Raw genomic sequence first — 20742 nt, forward strand, 5'->3', positions numbered from 1 at the left:
AAAGTGGCCGCACTACTTCCGGTATGGGGGTGGGCTGCGCTTCTAATTTTGACTGTCCTATCATCCTGGACCACAAACCTTCCTCACTGTGCTATATGTTGTAGCTGCACCATTAGCATGGTTATATCTTCTTAGTCCTCTCCATAAAATTATCAGAAATTTGTGCTTAAGGAACTATAGGCAACACTTTTCTTTTTCAGTTTGGAGTAAGGGAGGGTTATAGCCCCTGTCCGTTTATTTACCATCATTTTTACCATCCCTCTGCTATTGCAGAGATTTCCCTTCACTTCCTGCCCATAACCAAATAGTAAGTGAAAGGGAAATCTAAAAATTTCAGGGCAGGTCTTAAACAGCAAGGGGTGGGTTATATTTAAATTAGGGGGTGCACGAGTTTAGTCAGGCCTAGGGCAGCACAAAACCTAAATACACTACTGGTCATACACTTACCTTCATCTGCATTCCTCTGGTCTTTGTTAGCAGATACAACTCAAAAGCCATGCAAAAGAGAAACTTGCTTTCCAGGCAGATACTAGTGTGCTGAATTAACCCTTGTTTATTATATGTTTGAAATGTACAGTGACAGCAACTCATTGCAGAAACCATCAATAATCATAGTAGAATCTCACTTCTTATGTTGCACTGAAAATAAATGGAGAATGAGTGAGACCTTTGTGATCACAGAACACTTGCAGAGATCATGTGCATATTAGAGTTAATCTCACCCCCTCCTCGGTGCCCAGACACAGATTCGAATCACTGACTGAGGAAGTCAGTGTATGACGAAACTTGTCGGGGCGTGGCTGTGTGGCAATCATCACCAGTAACGTGTAGTGTTCGAATCCGTGTCCGGGCGCCGAGGAGGGGGTGAGATTAACACTAATACACTCGCACACCTCGGGTCCGCCGTGGCCACAGTCACACATTGTGCTATTCAGGAGAGAGGCTTGCTGTGATTTTGAATTATTGTGCTGGCTATTGAGTTTTGAAATGTGAGTGTAAACGTTTTTTTGTGCTTTTAATAAATTGGTACATACTTTTTACACTATTGGAGCACCTTTATTATTTTACATGTGGAATGATCTGAATTTACACAGTGGATGATTGGATTATCGACTCATTACTTGCTGTGTGGTTTAAAGAGCTTGAGCCTGACACGAATGTGCAGGCATTAGGAGTCGGTGAGTGCATTGCTTAAGGGAGAGGAGTCACTTGTCACTTTGGTGTGGTGGATGGAATAAGACACATTACTTCAAAGGATATTTTGGACACTTTATGAACTTTGATTTTAAATTTTTTTTGTACACAATTGTTCGGCACACTTATTTGGTTCACTTGTCACAGGGTGATACAATTGTTTAGCCATACACGTTTATTACATTATATAATTTGGTGTCACTTAATTTAACCAGTTAATGACCAGCGCACGCCGATGTAGGCAGAATGGCACGGGCAGGCATATTGGCGTACAGATACGTCTAATCTTTAATGCCGCCCTACCATCGCAAGCGCGCCACTGGTCGGGACCCCGTGAGTCCGGTCGCGGGTCCCACGGACTCGATCGCCGCGGGCATACCCACGATCGTCTTATGGGGCGGCTGAACGGAGAGATGCCGTTGTAAACAGCAACTCCCCGTTCTGCCTAGCAACAAGTGACACTGATCTCTGCTCCATGTGATTGGAGCAGAAATCAGTGTTCACTAAATGAAAGCCCAGCCCCCAACAGTTAGTAACACACCCCTAGAAACACTTAACCCCTTCACTGCCAGTGTCATTTACACAGGAATCACTGCATTTGTATAGCAGTGATTGCTGTATAAATGACAATGGTCCCAAAAATGTGTCAAAAAATGTCCGACCTGTCCGCCATAATGTCACAGTCACAATAAAAATCACTGATCGCCGCCATTACTAGTAAAAAAAAAAAAATTATTAATAAAAAATGCCATAAAACTATCCCCTATTTTGTAAATGCTATAACTTTTGCGCAAACCAATCAATCGCTTATTGCGATTTTTTTTACCAAAAATATGTAGAAGAAAACGTATTGGCCTAAACTAAGGAAAAAAATGTTTTTTTATATATTTTTGGGGGATATTTATTATAACAAAAAGTAAAAAAATAATGCGTTTTTTTTCAAAATTGGCACTCTATTTTTGTTTATAGCGCAAAAAATAAAAACCGCAGGGGTGATCAAATACCACCAAAAGAAAGCTCTATTTGTGGGAAAAAAAGGACGCCAATTTTGTTTGGGAGCCTCGTCGCACGACCGTGCAATTGTCAGTTAAAGTGACGCAGTGCCGAATCGCAAAAAGTGGTCTGGTCTTTGGCCAGCAAAATGGTCTGGGGCTGAAGTGGTTGAGAGATAGTTATAATTTATATTTAAGCGCCACTATTTTTCCTTTTTATTCATTTTAAAAGGTCAAAATACTATTTACAAATCATATGACAGGCCTGGTTTACAACTGTGCATTTTTTTTTTGGGTGTATTTTCAGTTTTTCAGAAACACACTACAGTCCACATAACATGGTTTCCTATGGATGTAATTCACATCTGTGCATTTTATGGAAAAGGCCAGGGACCTTTTTTTTTCTACTTTTTAGTTCCATAGACTTCAATGTATCAAAAACTTGTAATGAAAAATGCAAACTGCAACCTGCATAGGTGTGAACCAGGCCTTAAATCTTTAAATAAAGCAGCCAATCTTACAGCGGCTGTATACCCGCACACGTCAAAAAAACAAACAAAAAAAACCCTGCAAAGGCATAAAGAGCTACCGTAGTATGCACCGCATACTAGCTCATTAAGAAATACTTACCTTAGAATGAGGTCCCCATATTGCAGCCCGGTCCACACTGAGGGAGCTGACATTTTGCCCTCTGCATTTCTTCAGTGTTCACGGCTCCAGCGTTGTGAGTGTCCGGAGCCGCACAGGCATCTGCTTCCTGGCAAGGTCTGGCAGCACCTGGCGAGCATGCACAGCGCATGCGCCGCTGACTGCAGCAGCTGCATGCAAAGTGAATATCTCCTAAACTGTACAGGTTTTAGCAGATATTAATTTTACCTACAGGAAAGCCTTATTATAGGCTTTGCAGAAAAGGCTGCTCAGATTTTTTTTTTTTGTGATATTTTTTAACCACTTGCTTACTGGGCACTTAAACCCCCCTCCTGCCCAGACCAATTTTTAGCTTTCAGCGCTAATGCACTTTGAATGACAATTGCGCGGTCATACAACACCGTACCCAAATTAAATTTTTATCATTTTTCTTTCCCACAAATAGAGCTTTCTTTTGGTGGTATTTAATTACAGCTGGGAGTTTTATTTTTTGCTAAACAAACAAAAAAAGATGCAAAATAAAAAATCACGTTTAATAGTTTGTTATAAAATTTTGCAAACAGGTCATTTTTCTCCTTCATTGAAATGTGCTGATGAGGCGGCACTGGAGGGCACTGATAGGCACGGTTAAGGTGGCACCTATAGGCACAGATAAGGCAGCACTGATGGGCACGGATAAGATGGCACTGATATGTGGCATATGAGGTGCAGCACTGTTGTTGAGGCAGATTGTGGGCACTGATAGGTGGCACTGATGGGTGGCACTTTTACTATATGTATGTTGCACTGGCAGGGGGCAGGTGGGCACTGATGACTTGGCCGTGATCGGGACTGAAGTCCCTCTCATGGCCGCCGGTGAACGGCTTTTTTTTTTCTCCTCGCGCTGTCAGCGCGAGGAGGAAAATAGCCGATTGCCGGCTCTGTTGTGATCACATGATCAGCTGTCATTGGCTGACAGCTGAGCACGTGGTAAGGGGTCAGGATCGACCCCTTGCTTCGATCCGTGATCAGGCGAGTCTCATAGACTCGCTGATCACAGGGCGCGCAGTCCGCTCGTGCACAGGACGACGTCAATAGACGTAGTCCCGGCAAAGCAGGTCCGTGCTGTAGCCGTCATTCGGCTATAGCGCGGATCCCTAGTGGTTAATTAAGCCACATGCTATCCAAAACTATAAAAAAAAAAAAAAAAAAATATCGGAGTGAGGTGCTTTAATTCCATAAAGCAGGGGTGTCCAAACTTTTTTCAAAGAGGGCCAGATTTGATGAAGTAAACATGGGTGAGAGCCAATAATTTTGCGTAACATTCTTTGAACCATTAAAATTTGGTCTATGGCCCCCATACACACTAATAGATTTTTTTGCAGATTTTTGTCTTCAGATTTACCAAAACCATGTAGTGCAAGGGCCTGCCTGATCACTTACAAATTTAAACTCTTAAGGTTTGACCTCGTATTATATGGTTTTGGTAAATCTGCAGAAAATCTAATAATGTGTATGGGGTCTGAGCACTAATACACTGCTCAACAAGAATTCTCTTGTCTTTGTGGCTGTGTGCAGCGAAGAGATGAGCTTGAGCATGTTATTTGGAGATAGATATAGCTATCTCTATCTCTTTTTGTGGCCCCCAAGGAATCCCCAAGTGCTGCTCAGGACAAAGGATGAGCTTGGGCTTATTTGGATATACAGTATTTATCAGCATATAACAGTGATGGCGAACCTTGGCACTCCAGATGTTTTGGAACTACATTTCCCATGATGCTCATGCACTCTGCAGTGTACTGGAGCATCATGGGAAATGTAGTTCCAAAACATCTGGGGTGCCAAGGTTCGCCATCACTGGCATATAACATGCACCTTCATTTTAAGAGGGAAGTTTCAGGAAAAAAAAATTACATTTTAAATAAGGAACTGAAGCAAAACAAGGGTCAGAGCCCATCTGCAGCCTCACAATTGCCATGAATGCAGCCTCACCAGTGCAGCCTGATCGATGCCCAACTGCAGCCTTGGAGGGGACAGGGGGAGGGGGCGGGGGGGTGGCACGAGCGCCGACAAATTACATATAGGAGAAATTCCTGTTAACTCGGCTGCCTCATTAATATAAAGTCCTGCCTCCTATGATAGGCAGAACAGTCGTCCAATGGCAGCACAGGTGAAGGGACTTCCTATTACAGATGCCGCCAAGTAAATGGGAGATTCTCCTATATGTAATCTGATGGCACTTGTCCTGCCTCCTCCCTGTCCCCTCCAAGGCAGCACCAAAAAATATGGTATATATCCACGTTACCAGGGGGCCGTAATAAACTGGAATGCAGGCCACAATTGGCACACAGGCTGGACTTTGGACATGCCTGGCATAAGGGATGGTTAATGCGCACCCTTCTACCTTGAAAGACATGCTAGGTTTATAGGTTAACATTTGCAAAATGCAGACAACCGCTAAATGGTGTCACTACAACTCCCAGCAACAGAACAAGAAACGTATGGAAGCTGAAGAGCTCTGCTGCATAAATTCTGTCAAGATTACATTTTTTATTTATTTTTTTAAATACCATGCTATTTGCGTTTACATTTTTATGCCTTAACCTATCTAGCATGTGCACTAATAAAAAATGACAGAACACAAAGGGGGAAAAAAAAAAAAGGTCACATTTTATTTAACAAGGATTGGCCAAAAATGAAAACATACAAAGAGTACAGTCTAGAAGGCTCTCCACACTAAAAAAAACTGCACTTTTATAGCTGTATTTGAACAGAGGTACTGTACAGAACACGCAGGCACCATAGTTGAAGTCACTGTAGTTACAGAATAAAACATTGGACATACAAACTTTCTGGTATACTAATAGTACTGAGAGTTCAAATGAACAGTATTAAAGCCACTGGAGCCTACTGTATGTGACAACACCACATTCTCAGAAATCAAATGGAGACTCATTTTAATGCTGCCAGGTAACAGAAGGCCTGTTCCTACTCAGAAACAGGTAAAGCACTAATCAGTCTCGTACATTGGTTACGAAAACCTACTTATTAAACATGAATGCCTGATAGACTAAATGTAATAGAGGCAAGATAGATCTTCCTTTTAAAAAATTGGTCACATTCTACACAGTGCTACTATGGGCTTGGTTATTGAAACCAATAACAATCAGATGGCAATCTTAAACACTAATGATCAAGGTGCAGTTTTCCCCTCCGAGACCCTTCTTGTTGTCTGATCAATAGAACAAATAATATATATATTTATTAGTATAGTGCCTCCTTAATCGCTAACAAGCAAATGGGCATAGGTAATCTGGCTTCAGTATAAGGGACGTTTAAATGGAGCTTTTTATGTCATGTTTATGAACTGCTAATCATTATGGGTTAAATGTATAAAAATAGTCCTATGGCATATTTTTCACCACTGCTCCATTAGGACAGCCAAGGCTTACTGGAGGGAGACACAAGACACACCTTTCTATTCATCAATGTGCAGACAGTGAGGTTTTACAAAACTCTCTACCACCCTAGGAAAACTATGCCTTTTTTTGAAAGCCATGTCTCAGCAGCTGGAAAGTGCTGCATTGCTATAATATACATATGAGGCAGAAAATGTAGTGGGATTCAAACATGGGCTGGGCACTTGTTAGTACTTTGTTTCCACATTCATGCTGAGATGTGCTGACAAAGAACCTGTAAACATAAGTTGGACCTACCAATGTTAGCAATTCAAATACAACATAATTAGACATAACATCATCAACATAAATTAGAAGTATGAAAGCAGCACAAAGTACCAAACATAAAAAGTGTTGAAACCACTCTAGACAAGAACACAAACACGTTTTCCTCAAATAAAACATCTTAGGATTGAGATCAGTAACCCGACATCTGCATTCTGTCATGTCACCAAGTGATCATTTGGTTTTCAAGCGACACCCCAGGTTCAATATCGTGGTTGCTTTTCATAGGAACCTCTGTGATAAGATTATTCACATGCATTCCCAGTTAGGCCCCCTATTGTGGGCTGTAATTACGCTAAGAGGTATTCTTACTGCCGTTTTCCCGAAAGCCAAATAAATGTAAAGTTAAACAGCGAGAGTAAGGCCCCTTTCACACGGGACGGATCGGTAATGATCCACCCCGTGATGATCTGCCTTCTCAGCGGGGATCGCTCCGTTGTCCCCGCTGAGCCGGCGGAAAACAGGGCGGTCCCGGCACACTGTGCAGGGACCGCCCTGTCAGCTCTCCTCTATGGGCGATCGGATAAGCACGGACCGTCTGTCTGTGTTCATCCGATCTGCAGACAGATAGAAAAATAGGATTTTCCTCCATCTGCCGAATCGGACAATTGCGGAGGCGGACGATATCGTGTGTCTGCGGATGTTCATCTGCAGACACCCGCTATCCCATAGGAATGCATGTATGTCCGTATTTCATCCGCAAACGGATGGATGAAATACGGACCTAATGTCCGCATGTGTGAAAGGGGCCTAAGATGGGTCTTATACGATTCATTATCTTTCATTCAACCAATAGGTTGAAGAAAAGAAAATTAATCAATTCCCCCAAATTCAAACCATGTGTGGGTAGGTTTAATGCACCAAGTTGATTGATCAATCAACTTGGGTACAACCAGCATGACAGATTCACTAGATAATATCACTAGCTGCTGCTATAGCCACTAGCAATAATCACTGTCTTGTCTCAGCGGCGACAGCTTCCCCCACCCACCGGAAGCAAATACTCAGCAGGAGGGATTAACCTATGAGCACTGTCTGTGTTGATGGGGGTAACGCATAGGTGTGCGCAGCCTATTGCATTAGGGTGTGCACCCCAAAGCACGTGTGTGTGTGAGATTATATTATATTCACACACACACACTCTTATAAATAAATGTGAACATTTTAAAATGTATTAAAACATTTTTTTTTTTTTAAGACCCATAAAATTAAAAAAATGCTTTTTATTTTTACTTATTAAAACATTTAAAATTGTTTACACTAGTGGGTGAGGGGCAGGAAAACTCTGCAGCTGAGCCATTTTACCACCTCTTAACCACTACCATGCCAAAGCTACAATTATATCCCTTTTTGCTTTCAGCAGGTGTAGCACCTGCTGACTGTGACCCATTCAAGTGAATGGCAGCACCCTGCAAGTACCCCACAACTGTGTGCAGTTCAGGTTAAAGCAGGTGGTGTGGAAGCAATAACAAGCCTCTTCGTCACCTCTAAAATGCTCTATGAAGAGTGATTTGTATGCAGATCGCTCTTCAGAAATCAAAGCATTTGTGAACGTGCCCCTACAACTGCCACAGTGCTCCCCTCAAATCTGAGTCCTCCTTTACATCAGTCAGTGTTAAATCTTATATCACAGCCCCCCACTTATATCAGAGTCCCCAGAGTTCCCCTTTACACTGGATAATTTGATGTAAAGAATGCTGTGGACTCTGGTGTAAAGGGGAACTTTCATATAAGGGGTGCTTTGGTCACTAGAGTCTCCAGCATTTGCTCTTATATCAGGGTTCCCAATTTCATCAACGTCCCTCTTTATATACACTGTAAGGGGGGCTCTAACACAAAGGGGATCTCTTCAGACTGTGATGTAAGGGGGACCTCTGATGTGAGGGGGTCTCTGGTTACCACAGCGTCCACTGAGATCTCACTTACATCAGAGTTCCCCTTTAAACCAGACAAATATTTCTAGAAGAGGGTCAGGTCAGCCATAGCAGCCCCCTCACAACACAGATTATTTAACTTTATATGACCAGCCCGTTTCCCAGTATGCGTGTGTGCTCCCTCCCCTCCATGAAACTACAAATCCCAGCATAGCAGGCCAAACTCCCATTTCTCAGCTGCTCCCTGGTGCCCCACATACAGTGTGACTTGCACTGCAGGAGAGTACACCCTCTCTCCTTGCCTGCTGTATTGCCGTACACACATACTGCCAGAGTTTATGCCCCCACTCTCTCCTTACCAGTGACATCTCCTGAGTCCCAAATCCCGACGGGTCCCCTTCACCTCAGTTTATTCCATTGTCGGCACTCACTACAGGGCGGAAGCCAGGAGGTTGAGCAGGGAGGAGAAAGTTACAGCTGCCTCCTCTGGCTGGGACGGTCCTGGCAACCAATGGTTTTCTCGAGGGCGGACAAAGGGCAGTGGTGGGCTGCGGAAAGCCCGCAGTGGCAGCTGGCAGGACTTGATGACAAAATCAGTGGGGTTAATCCTGCCCTGGTGTTACTTCTATAGTTCCGGCTATAGCATCCCTGAAAGCAGGCAGCGGAGTGATATTCAGCCTTCAGGGATGCTGTAGCCAGAACTATAGCAGTAGCATTGGAAAAGGTGCCCGCTTTTACTCCGTGATCAGTGGCTGCATTCACAAGTTACCCAACTAAATAATAATTCCACTAGCAGAGTAGCAGCGCTGCCATTGTTCATTAGCAGATGCGCCGAAATAGAGATCCTGCTGGCAAGAAAGTCCTAGGGTGTGTTGGATACATACCGCGTGTGCACGCCTATGGGGTAACGTGCAAGAAAATTTATTTGCAACATCTATGGCCTGCCTTAGTACTGTTGCCTTTTAGGAAATATACATTGAAATAAGTCAATGAACAAGCAACCAGTTCCATTTTTTGATATTTGTTAGCACAATGAAAAACAGTGTGACTACATAGAATATAGAGCAGTTCTAGCCAATATCTGAAAAAGCAAGATTTTTCTCATCCCTGGTTGGTGGCTAAAGGATGATTTGACAGCAAACATTCCAATAGTCTAATGTCTGTGTAAAGCATTTGCTTTAACTCTGTAAAAGGCTGATCATATTTAGGCAGATGGCCAATGAGCCACATAACAGCTTCCCACCTTGGAACTGTGTGCCATTAGGATCCAGCATTTTCCTAATCTGGCGGATGCATGCAGTGCATGCTTAGTAAAAGGTTTGCAATCTTTTTCTTCAACACAAAAAAGGTTATGGCCAAGTGTATGTTAGAAACACATTTTTTAATATATAGGAAAATCTGTGTGGTAATAATCACAAGTGCTTGTTATTGCAATTCTTCATGCTCCAGTTTTTACTAGAGATGATCAGATTTTTTGGCTTTGTGTGGGCAGCCAACTATCAGTGATACAGAAATCCTCCCCATGTGCAAGTTCACTGAAAAGGAACACAATACTAATATGTGACATGTAAAATGTGAACCTGACTTCCCTGCTCAGTAGTGAGTTAACATGCTGTGTACTTGTACCAATGTGAAATGGTATGATCTCAGTTTAATGAGCCTTATTATTTAAAAAGGCACTGCAGCAGAAATGTGAATCCTACACTTAACATGAAACCAACCAGATTACACCTTTCACCAATTTAGCATAATCAGGGTGAATATTACTTGCTAAGGGGTTGCTGCACAATGCTCTTTGCCTAATAAAGATGAATCCCAGGCACCAAAATTGCAATTACAATCCAGTGGAAAATCTTAGAGATTGGTGGACTAGATATACCAAAAAACTACAATCCCCAACTCCTTACATTCTGCATGCTTGATGTTTTATATTATATTATTTTGCCAATAAAATCTACATCTGTTTAGACATACTTTATATTTGATTGCAGGTGGCTTTTTGCGTTTCACAATTGCCTTAAAAAGTAAGCCTTAAATCTGTGAGAGAATAGTATATATCCACTAGGAGCTGAACTACTTGAGCAGTAGCTAGTGAAAATGTTACTGTTGCCCTAATTAACCAAACTCATTTTTGACTTTTTGGCTTAACAAGCCCATTTTTAGCTTACGTTTTCATTGCACCCATGTTTGTCAATCAGCCTCTTTCTTTTGACAACAGAGCACAACATAAGCCTTGAGGCTTACACATCACACCACCTTTATCAAACACCCTGAATCTCTTTACAAAGAGAAAAAGATGCCCTAAAGAAGCTACACATACAAAATATTCACTTCATTTTACATACAGGCAAACAATCTTTTCATTAATGGATGAGTCCATGTAGATATTGAAGTCAGCATTAGTTTGCTGCAAAGAAATCTCATGCAGAACTGCATTTAAATGGAAATGAAGCCCACAAGAAAGTGGATTCCAATTGCATGGTCACTTTGTTTCCAGTTACACTTTAGAAAGGAGTCCAGACTCGGGGGCACTTGCTTTGATAAGGTTTTGAATTTCCTTGAATTTAGGATGGTCCTTATCCGCTACCAGCTGCAGAAGTACAGCTTCACTTGTGGTGATTATAATTCCATTTCTTGCTAGGCGCTGCAAATAAAGCACATTAAAAAAAAATCAGTGAAGCACATATATATGAAAGGAAAACCTCAGTCTTTTAATTTCATTCTACATTAGAAAGAACCAGCTAATATAAAATCACATGTAATTCTTTAAATATCTTCAGTCTGTATTTATTTAGGTACAAGAAGCCACCATAATAGTCATTCATTGGTGGCAATCCAATCTCCCAGAAAATCAATCCATTAGACCTTAAAGTGGTGTTGCACAAAAAAAACAAAACACATTTGGATTTTTTTTAAACTTGCCTTTAAATGCCTGTTGCTAGGGGGTCCCTCGTAGTCTGCCTCCTTCAGTGCCTGGGCTGGTGACATCACTTTCCCTCGGCGCAGGAAGGGCTCAGCTCTGCCCCCTCCCTCCTGTCAGTTATCTGGGACACGTGGCAGGTCCCAGATGACTGCGTGGCCAATCACGGCGCAATTCGCGCAGTAGGTGCCCGCCTGTGAAGCCACAGCCGGGTGCCCACAGTTGCAATGCCGGCGCCGCCGAGAGGAGCTTCGACCCCCCCCCCCCTCATCGCTGGACCCTGGAACAGGCAAGTGTCCGATTATTAAAAGTCAGCAGCTGCAGTATTTGTAGCTGCTGACTTAATTTTTTTTTTTCCCAAATGGAAACTCCTCTTTAAGCTGGGCATACACTAGTGGAACATTTTCATTACAACATTGTAAGAACAGTCGTTTGTTTTTGACTGCAGTAACAAGAAAATTAGAAGGAGCAGGATGGAAATTTTTTCTCAGACGTTTTGCTAACAGTATATAAGGTTTCCGTTTGACAAAATTGTCAATTTTCATTCAAAAAGCTACTAGTGTATAACCAGCTTTACATTCACTACAGTCTGACACACCAATACTTTCTGTAGCCAGAGGTCAGGTAATCCTAGCTTATGCTAGGCCTATGAACAGTTACATTATTACTAAAAAGGAAGCAGAAACCCTGTATATACACACACACAAAAAAAATATATATACATATAATAACACACATACACACATATATATAAAAAACACAATACAGAACAAGAGCATTAAAGTGTTTCTATAACATGTTAATATAAAAAAAAATATATAATTTATTATATATACACACAGTCACAAGAAAATATATACATTTCCGAGACATTGAAAGTCCCAGTCTATACCCTTTATAGCAGAATAGTTAACGGAATTGAATAATCTTATGAGAATGGAAGAGCTATCAGCACAGCTACATGATCAACATTCTTATTACCATGAAATATGGCTCACCTGGATATCTTTTATAAACAATTCACTCTTAGAGTTCTTCTCTATGGCCTTTGAAACATCCTATTTCCCATTTCTTTCACATAGTATTGGATATCTTCACCAGCAGGTCCATTTCCCCTTTTTTTGTTTTGTATTAAAATTTTACCACAAGTTTTCAGGGCAACATGTCTCAAAGTTGGGCTAGGGCCATGTTTACCACTGTGTAACATCCCCTCTGGAGGCAAGTATGATAGGTTTGTTATTTTATTTTTTAAAATTTATCTTTACAATCACTTTAAAGTTCTCCTTTGATTACTGCTCCACCACAGTGTGTACGAATTGCACACTTGCCAACCATATTTATCAAATGAGCCTTTAGTAACTTAGGGTACCACCCTTTTTCCAGTTATATTCATGATGTTCCACATTTAAAATGAATAGGAATAGGTCAGCCGCTGTCCTCTCAGATGGTCATCCTCATGCCCCAGTAGCCGAGATGCAGAAAAATTATTATGGTCCAGGATACCATAAAGTTTATTATAAATGCGAAAAAAGAGATAAAATACAAATTTTACATTTAAAGGTGCTATAGTCAGCACCAACACAAACATCCTGGTATTAGTTCTAGCTGAGGAATATGTAACGTGATGGTAAAGGCTAATTTTTCCCAAATGTCTTACCCGCTCTGTTGCAGTGGATTTGCACAGAGCAGCTCGGATCCTCATCATCTCGAGTCCCTCTTCTGTGATCCTGTCCACTCCCTCCTGTTCAGTACCCTGACAGCAAGAAGCTTTCTATGGGGGCACCTGAGCCGAGCCACAGCGCCGCATGTCCATTCAGACACTGTGCCTCAAACACACCCCCTCTCTCTCCCCTGAGACATTTGTGGATATGGCTAGACAGAGAGGGGCCTCGGGCAAATGTTAACCACTTGCTTACTGGGCACTTAAACACCCTTCCTGCCCAGACCAATTTTCAGCTTCCGGTGCTCTTACATTTTGAATGACAATTACTCAGTCATGCAACACTGCACCCAAATTAATTTTTTGTCCTTTTTTTTCCACAAATAGAGCTTTCTTTTGGTGGTATTTGATCCCTTCTGGGGTTATTTTTTGCGCTATAAATGAAAAAAGAACGATTTTAAAAAAAACACGCATATTTCTTTGTTTCCGTGCCAAAATTATGCAAATTATTAGTTTTTCTTCATAAAATTTTGGCCACAATTTATACTGCTACATATCTTTGGTAAAAATAACCCAAATTAGTGGATATTATTTGGTCTTTGTGAAAGTTAGAGAGTCTACAAGCTGTGGTGCGAAAAAATTGATCACATCTGATGTACTGGTGGTCTATCTCACTTCTTGCGACCCGAACAAGTCAGGAAAGTGCAAATACCCCCCAAATGACCCCTTTTTGGAAAATAGACATTCCAAGGTATTTAGTAAGAGGCATGGTGAGCTTTTTGATGTTGTCATTTTTTCCCCACAATTCTTTGCAAAATTAAGTTTATTTTTATTTTTTTTCCCACAAAATTGTCATTGTAATAGGTTATTTCTCTCACATGGCATGTGTATACCACAAATGACACCCCCAAAAAAATTCTGCTACTCCTCCTGAGTATTACGATACCACATGTGTGGGACTTTTTCACAGCCTGGCCACACAGAGGCCCAACATGTAGGGAGCACCATCACGTGTTCTAGGACCATAAATTACACATCTAACTTGTTGACTACCTATTACACTTTTGAAGGCCCTGGAGCACCAGGACAATGACACGTGACACTGATGACAGATGGCACTTATACGTGGCACCGATGACAGATGGCATTGATGACACGCGACACTAATGCGTGGCACTGATGGCAGATTGCACTAATACGGCACTGATGGCAGATGGCACTAATACGGCACTGATGGCAGATGGCACTAATGACAGATGGCACTATGTGGCACTGGTGACAGATGGCACTATGTGGCACTGGTGACAGATGGCACTAGCAGGTGGCACTGGTGACAGATGGCACTAGCAGGTGGCACTGGGGGCATGTGGTACTGGGGAGGATGGCCTCCTGGCAATTAGCGTCCGCTCTGTAGCCGTCTTTCGGCTATAGGGTGGGCGCAAAGCGGTTAAGGGGGTGCTGCACACAGAAGGATTTTTATCTAAAAACATAGAATGCATTAAAATAAAAAACTTCTGCCTTTACAACCCCTTTCAAGAGGAACTGCAGTCTGCTCACATAATTTGAAATAAAAACATCTTTGCCATTCTGAAGCTTCCCTCCAACTACTTGCATACTATGTTATATATACTGTAATTCTGTACTTGCAAATATGCCTCAGAAATCTCCATCCACAAAGTCTGGCTGCATCCATTTTAACTGTGGGCAGTTGAAGCAGCTGCCTGTTCACTTCCTGGATTTACACAGACATACAGAGGCACGCCTCCAGCTCTACACAGCCCTAGTTGGCCCTCTTATGACTCATCCCCCCTCCCTTCCTGGCAAACTGTCACAAGAGTGAGAGACAGCTGTGCATGTCATAAGCCTAGGCTTTTTACCAGACAAGAAACAGGAAGTGGGCTGTAGAAGGCATTTACTGGCAGAAAAAAAAAAAAATATATGTTTTACTATCCATAGTTAAAACAAGGGCAGAAGATTTAATAGATGGAACGAAGAAAAAACTACTGGCGGTGTGCTTTGAGGCACTTTAACACCACAAAGCACGGTGGTTGTAGTTTTACAGCACGGACTATTTTTGTTTTATGTTCTGTGCAGTTTTTGTCTTTTATTTGAATGTTTCATGAATACTGGATTGTAGTTCACATATTGCTTATATGTAGACTGTATGCGTGCCAGCGCCTTACTTTATTTTTTTTCTCTCTCTCTTTAGTTTGGGGGATGTGGCACCTATGGCTGCCAAAAACAAAATGTCACATTTTTGATTTGTCTGACCACAGAACAATTTTCCATTTTACAACAGACCATTTTATACAAGCTTTGGCCCAGAGAAGAGGCAGCGTTTATGGATCATGTTAAGATATGGCATCTTTGCATGACAGAGCTTTAACGTGCATTTTTGGTTGACAAAGTGAACTGTGTTCACAGATAGTGATTTTTGGAAGCATTTCTGAGCCCATGCAGTGATGTCCATCACAGAATCATGTCTGTTTTTAACGCAGTGCATTCTGCCATATTGTTCCTTGCACATAGAGATTTTTCCTGGATTCTCTGAATTTATTGATATTATGAACTGTAGCTCATGATATTCAAAATCTTTGCAATTTTACGTTGAGGGCCATTATTCTGAACTGTTTGACAATTTTTTGATGCAGATTTTTTCACAGATTGGTGACCCTCTGCCCATCTTTACTTCATGTACTTTACCCAATCATGTTAATTGACCTGTTGCCAATTAAACAATTAGTTGCAAAATATTCTTCTAGCCCTTCCTGGTTAGTACCCCTTTGCCAGCTTTCTGTTACCCAGTCAAAACAGATGTGTTGCTGCCATCAATTTCAAAATGACCTTAAAATGGTACATCTTCTCAGGTTAAACAATTGATAGGTTTTCTATTTTCTATTGTGTAGAAAAATATTTTTATAACAGCTTACTGTAAAATCCTTTTCTTGTGAATAACTATTTTCTATTGTGTATAACAGCTTACTGTAAAATCCACTTTCAGGCGATTGGACACTGGTATACCCAATACAGGAAGTTCACTCCCCTATATAACCCTTCTACCTTCCAGAAGTACCCCAGTTTTTGTAGCAAAGCAATATACTTAAACCCCATAAAAAGAGGGGCGGGATCTCTGTATCCCATGATGTATTCCAAGAAAAGGATTTTACAGGTAAGTTGTTATAAAAATCCTATTTTCTTTATTGTACATCATGGGATACAGAGCCCAAACAATAACAATGGGACATCCCATAGCAATGTTATTTGAGGGCGGCCTTACAGATCTCAGCTATAGAGGCCTGGTAATGCACTGCCCATGAAGCACTGACCTACCTGGTAGAGTGCACCTTAACTTGAAAAGGGGGAATCTTACCCCTTAAATCATAAGTTTCATAAGTTTGAATTATAACTTGATGAATACACTTAGCGACAGTGGATTTTGACGCTGCCTGCCTTTAGAACCCTCTGGTAGAATAAATAAGACAGCAGTCTTAGGAATCTGAGCCATTGCCTTTAATTAGATTTTCACTGCTCTCACCACATCAAGACAATGTAGTGACTTCTCTTCCCTGGAACATGGTTTTGGAAAAACCATGGCATGACAATAGCTTGGTTCAGGTGAAAACCCGAGACCACTTTTGGCAAAAATTTTGGACGAGGGCATAACACCACCCTGTCCTCATGAATAATCAAATATGACTCTTTACAGGAAAGAGCAGCCAATTCCAAAACCCTCCTTGCTGAGGCTATAGCAACCAAGAACACCAGCTTCCTTATCAGAAGGACTAAGGGAATATGCTGTAGCGGTTCAAATGAATTTAGTTTTGTCAGTGTTACAAAAACAGCCAAGTCCCAAGGGCTCAAAAGGTGATTTAACTGGTGGATTAATCCACATCACCCCTTGCATAAAACCCCGGACTAAAGAATGCGCAGCAAGCGGTCTTTGAAATAAGATCGATAAGGCTGAGATTTGGCCCTTAATAGTATTCAAGGTCAATTTCATCTCTATGCCCAATTGTAGAAAGGCATGAATTCTGCCTATGATACATCTCTAAGGGTGCCAACCCTTGGATTCACACCAGGAAACATAAGCCTTCCAGATGCTACAATATATAGCTCTGGATGTTGGCATGGATTTTCAGGAATTGATTTAGATTCCTTAGATCTAGAATGGGTCCGATATCTCCATTTGGTTTTGGTACCGTAAACAGATTTGAATAAAACCACAAACCCTGCTCTCTTCTGTGGGGATCTGTATGATCATACCTTGAGCCAATAATCAGTCTAATGCTTGAAACAGATTGCCTTTGGCTGTGGTGCTGATCTGCATATTCTGACAGCATGGGAAGTCTACCCACTGTCAGAATGCAATAGCATAGCTAGGAGTATTCCCCCATCCACCTCAAATGTGTGGACGTAGGAATTGGGTTCAGTTTTTTTTTTTTTCCCCCATAACAAAGTTTTTGTTGTAAAGAAAAAAAGGATTACATGAGTTCATACAGACAGTTTACATATGAACAATATAGTCATTTGCCAATGTAATTTACACTTACTTAAAGACAATATTCTTTGGTAGTGGATTTACTGAAATAGTGTCGGGTTAAATGGCGCCACCTAAACACAGGTTTCCATTCCAAAGTGGACTCATGGAGTATAAATGGGTAAAAATAAAAATCAAGGTCTTTTTTCAAAGAGCCCAATAGTGTCCCTTGATCTACTGAGGCTCTATGTTAACCAGAGGAAACCTCAACTTCACCCTGAAAAGGTTATATCAAACATTGGGTGTAGTAAATCTATAGGCCACCAGGGACAGTGGACGCGAAACCTAGAATCCTAGTATTGGGGACTAGTAATCACACCCATTGCATATTAAATCTCCAAAACGGCGGGAATACAGGAACTGACGAAGTTGGAACAGGCTAGAGTATTTCCTTACAAGGGATAAACAAACCCTCAATCTCAAATAAATGATACCTTTAGGCCAAAAAACCTGAAAGTCACGTGTACCAAACTACATGTGCAACCTAATGCGATTATAAATCAAGTCGCAACAGTGCGAAAAAAGTGTCACTCAATGGTAAACCTACTAACAACAATACCATAAGTACACCAAACCAGTGTATAGTGATAGAGGTATCTGTGTATGTTTAGTATGACATTCATTAATAATCAACCTAAAATCACATATGTATACTCAAAGAGTGTTAAGTGACAAAAATATATATATATATAACCTAAACCAGTGTCTATGTAAAGCCTGTGTAGCGTGACAAAAATATATATATAGGCCTAATAATTAAATATAGGGAATATATAAACACTTCATATACCAGAAATCAGACAATTGTAAATAAGAAGTGTGTGTGTATTAGTGCACACAAAAGGTGAAAAAATATACCCAAACCTTTTAGTGATAAAAGCTAAAAAATGCTCTAAACCATAAGATATATGTATGTGAAAGGTGCATATGCACGTAAAAAAGTGAAAAAATAAAATAAAAAATAATAAATAATAAATAAAAATATAAAAATAAAATGCAAAAAAATATGCAAAAAATATATATACGTGAAGTATACAAGACAAAATATATATATGTGGAATAAGTCCCAAATCAATGTTCAATGGTGCCAATTCAAAAAAGTCCTTAGAAAATCTTTAAAGTGACTTTGGTGCTTCCTATGCAGTCTTCACTGTGACTTCTGTGCTCCCCCACCAGGAATCCTACTCACCAGAAGTAAGTACCCCTGCAGGGGTTGTACGCCTTAAAGATCAATCTCCAGATGTCCCGTTCTTTACTTTGTGATAGATGACTGAACATGTATCAGCATGGATTCCATAAGTCCTCATGAGAAAAAAATGGAAGCCTCCATAGTGTAATCCGTAAAAAATGATTTATTGGCACAATAAATATAAAAAATTTATATATAAAAAACAAACCATAAAAGGCAAAAAACAGCACAACAAAAAAAAAGGAAAAAAACAAAAAAATTATACTAAAAAAATGGCCACAACTCTCGTAAAGTGAGTTATACTGCGAGACCACAGTTCATCAGGGGGTTGGTATGATAATCCCCCCAAAAAAGAATTCCGGGTTGACCCCAGAAGATACCATAAAAAGTATATACTAATGCTAAGAACACAGCGTGAAATAGAGGCACTATCTATGGGAACCGAAACAGACCTCCCTATAGGGTTGATAGATCTCAGCTGTGTCCCCCCTAGGATAGAGCCATTCCCGTAGTGTTCAAAGCCAAAAAGCACAATTCTTCCTCGGGATCCGTATGATGGATACGCGGTTTGCGCTCCACCTGCGTGCCAGATACCAGCGGCGACCCGGAAGTGACGTAAAAGTGACGGAGCTACGCTTTTACGTCACTTCCGGGTCGCCGCTGGTATCTGGCACGCAGGTGGAGCGCAAACCGCGTATCCATCATACGGATCCCGAGGAAGAATTGTGCTTTTTGGCTTTGAACACTACGGGAATGGCTCTATCCTAGGGGGGACACAGCTGAGATCTATCAACCCTATAGGGAGGTCCGTTTCGGTTCCCATAGATAGTGCCTCTATTTCACGCTGTGTTCTTAGCATTAGTATATACTTTTTATGGTATCTTCTGGGGTCAACCCGGAATTCTTTTTTGGGGGGATTATCATACCAACCCCCTGATGAACTGTGGTCTCGCAGTATAACTCACTTTACGAGAGTTGTGGCCATTTTTTTTAGTATAATTTTTTTGTTTTTTTCCTTTTTTTGTTGTGCTGTTTTTTGCCTTTTATGGTTTGTTTTTTATATATAAATTTTTTATATTTATTGTGCCAATAAATCATTTTTTACGGATTACACTATGGAGGCTTCCATTTTTTTCTCATGAGGACTTATGGAATCCATGCTGATACATGTTCAGTCATCTATCACAAAGTAAAGAACGGGACATCTGGAGATTGATCTTTAAGGCGTACAACCCCTGCAGGGGTACTTACTTCTGGTGAGTAGGATTCCTGGTGGGGGAGCACAGAAGTCACAGTGAAGACTGCATAGGAAGCACCAAAGTCACTTTAAAGATTTTCTAAGGACTTTTTTGAATTAGCACCATTGAACATTGATTTGGGACTTATTCCACATATATATATTTTGTCTTGTATACTTCACGTATATATATTTTTTGCATATTTTTTTGCATTTTATTTTTATATTTTTATTTATTTTTTATTATTATTTTTTATTTTATTATTTTTTATTTTATTTTTTCACTTTTTTACGTGCATATGCACCTTTCACATACATATATCTTATGGTTTAGAGCATTTTTTAGCTTTTATCACTAAAAGGTTTTGGTATATTTTTTCACCTTTTGTGTGCACTAATACACACACACTTCTTATTTACAATTGTCTGATTTCTGGTATATGAAGTGTTTATATATTCCCTATATTTAATTATTAGGCCTATATATATATATATATATTTTTGTCACGCTACACAGGCTTTACATAGACACTGGTTTAGGTTATATATATATATATATATATATATATATATATATATATATATATATATATATATATATATATATATATTTTTTTGTCACTTAACACACTTTGAGTATACATATGTGATTTTAGGTTGATTATTAATGAATGTCATACTAAACATACACAGATACCTCTATCACTATACACAGGTTTGGTGTACTTATGGTATTGTTGTTAGTAGGTTTACCATTGAGTGACACTTT

At 40.5% G+C, this 20742-nt stretch overlaps 1 protein-coding gene across 6 annotated transcripts in view; it reads right to left on the reverse strand.

Annotated features, from left to right (window-relative positions):
- Positions 1–5462: 5462 nt before the first annotated feature.
- ISOC1 (isochorismatase domain containing 1) overlaps positions 5463–20742 on the reverse strand; it is a 96000-nt gene continuing 80720 nt past the window's right edge. For all 6 annotated transcript variants that reach the window (XM_077462131.1, XM_077462130.1, XM_077462132.1 and 3 more), the window contains exon 6: positions 5463–11074. In XM_077462131.1, the coding sequence (XP_077318257.1) occupies positions 10928–11074 (147 nt within the window). In that variant the 3' untranslated portion in view covers positions 5463–10927. The remainder of the gene's footprint in view (positions 11075–20742) is intronic.

Source organism: Lithobates pipiens, unplaced genomic scaffold (assembly GCF_037356315.1).
Source record: "Lithobates pipiens isolate NorthernLeopardFrog02 unplaced genomic scaffold, aLitPip1_a1.2 Scaffold_3, whole genome shotgun sequence".
In the NCBI taxonomy this organism is placed as follows: Eukaryota; Metazoa; Chordata; class Amphibia; order Anura; family Ranidae; genus Lithobates; species Lithobates pipiens.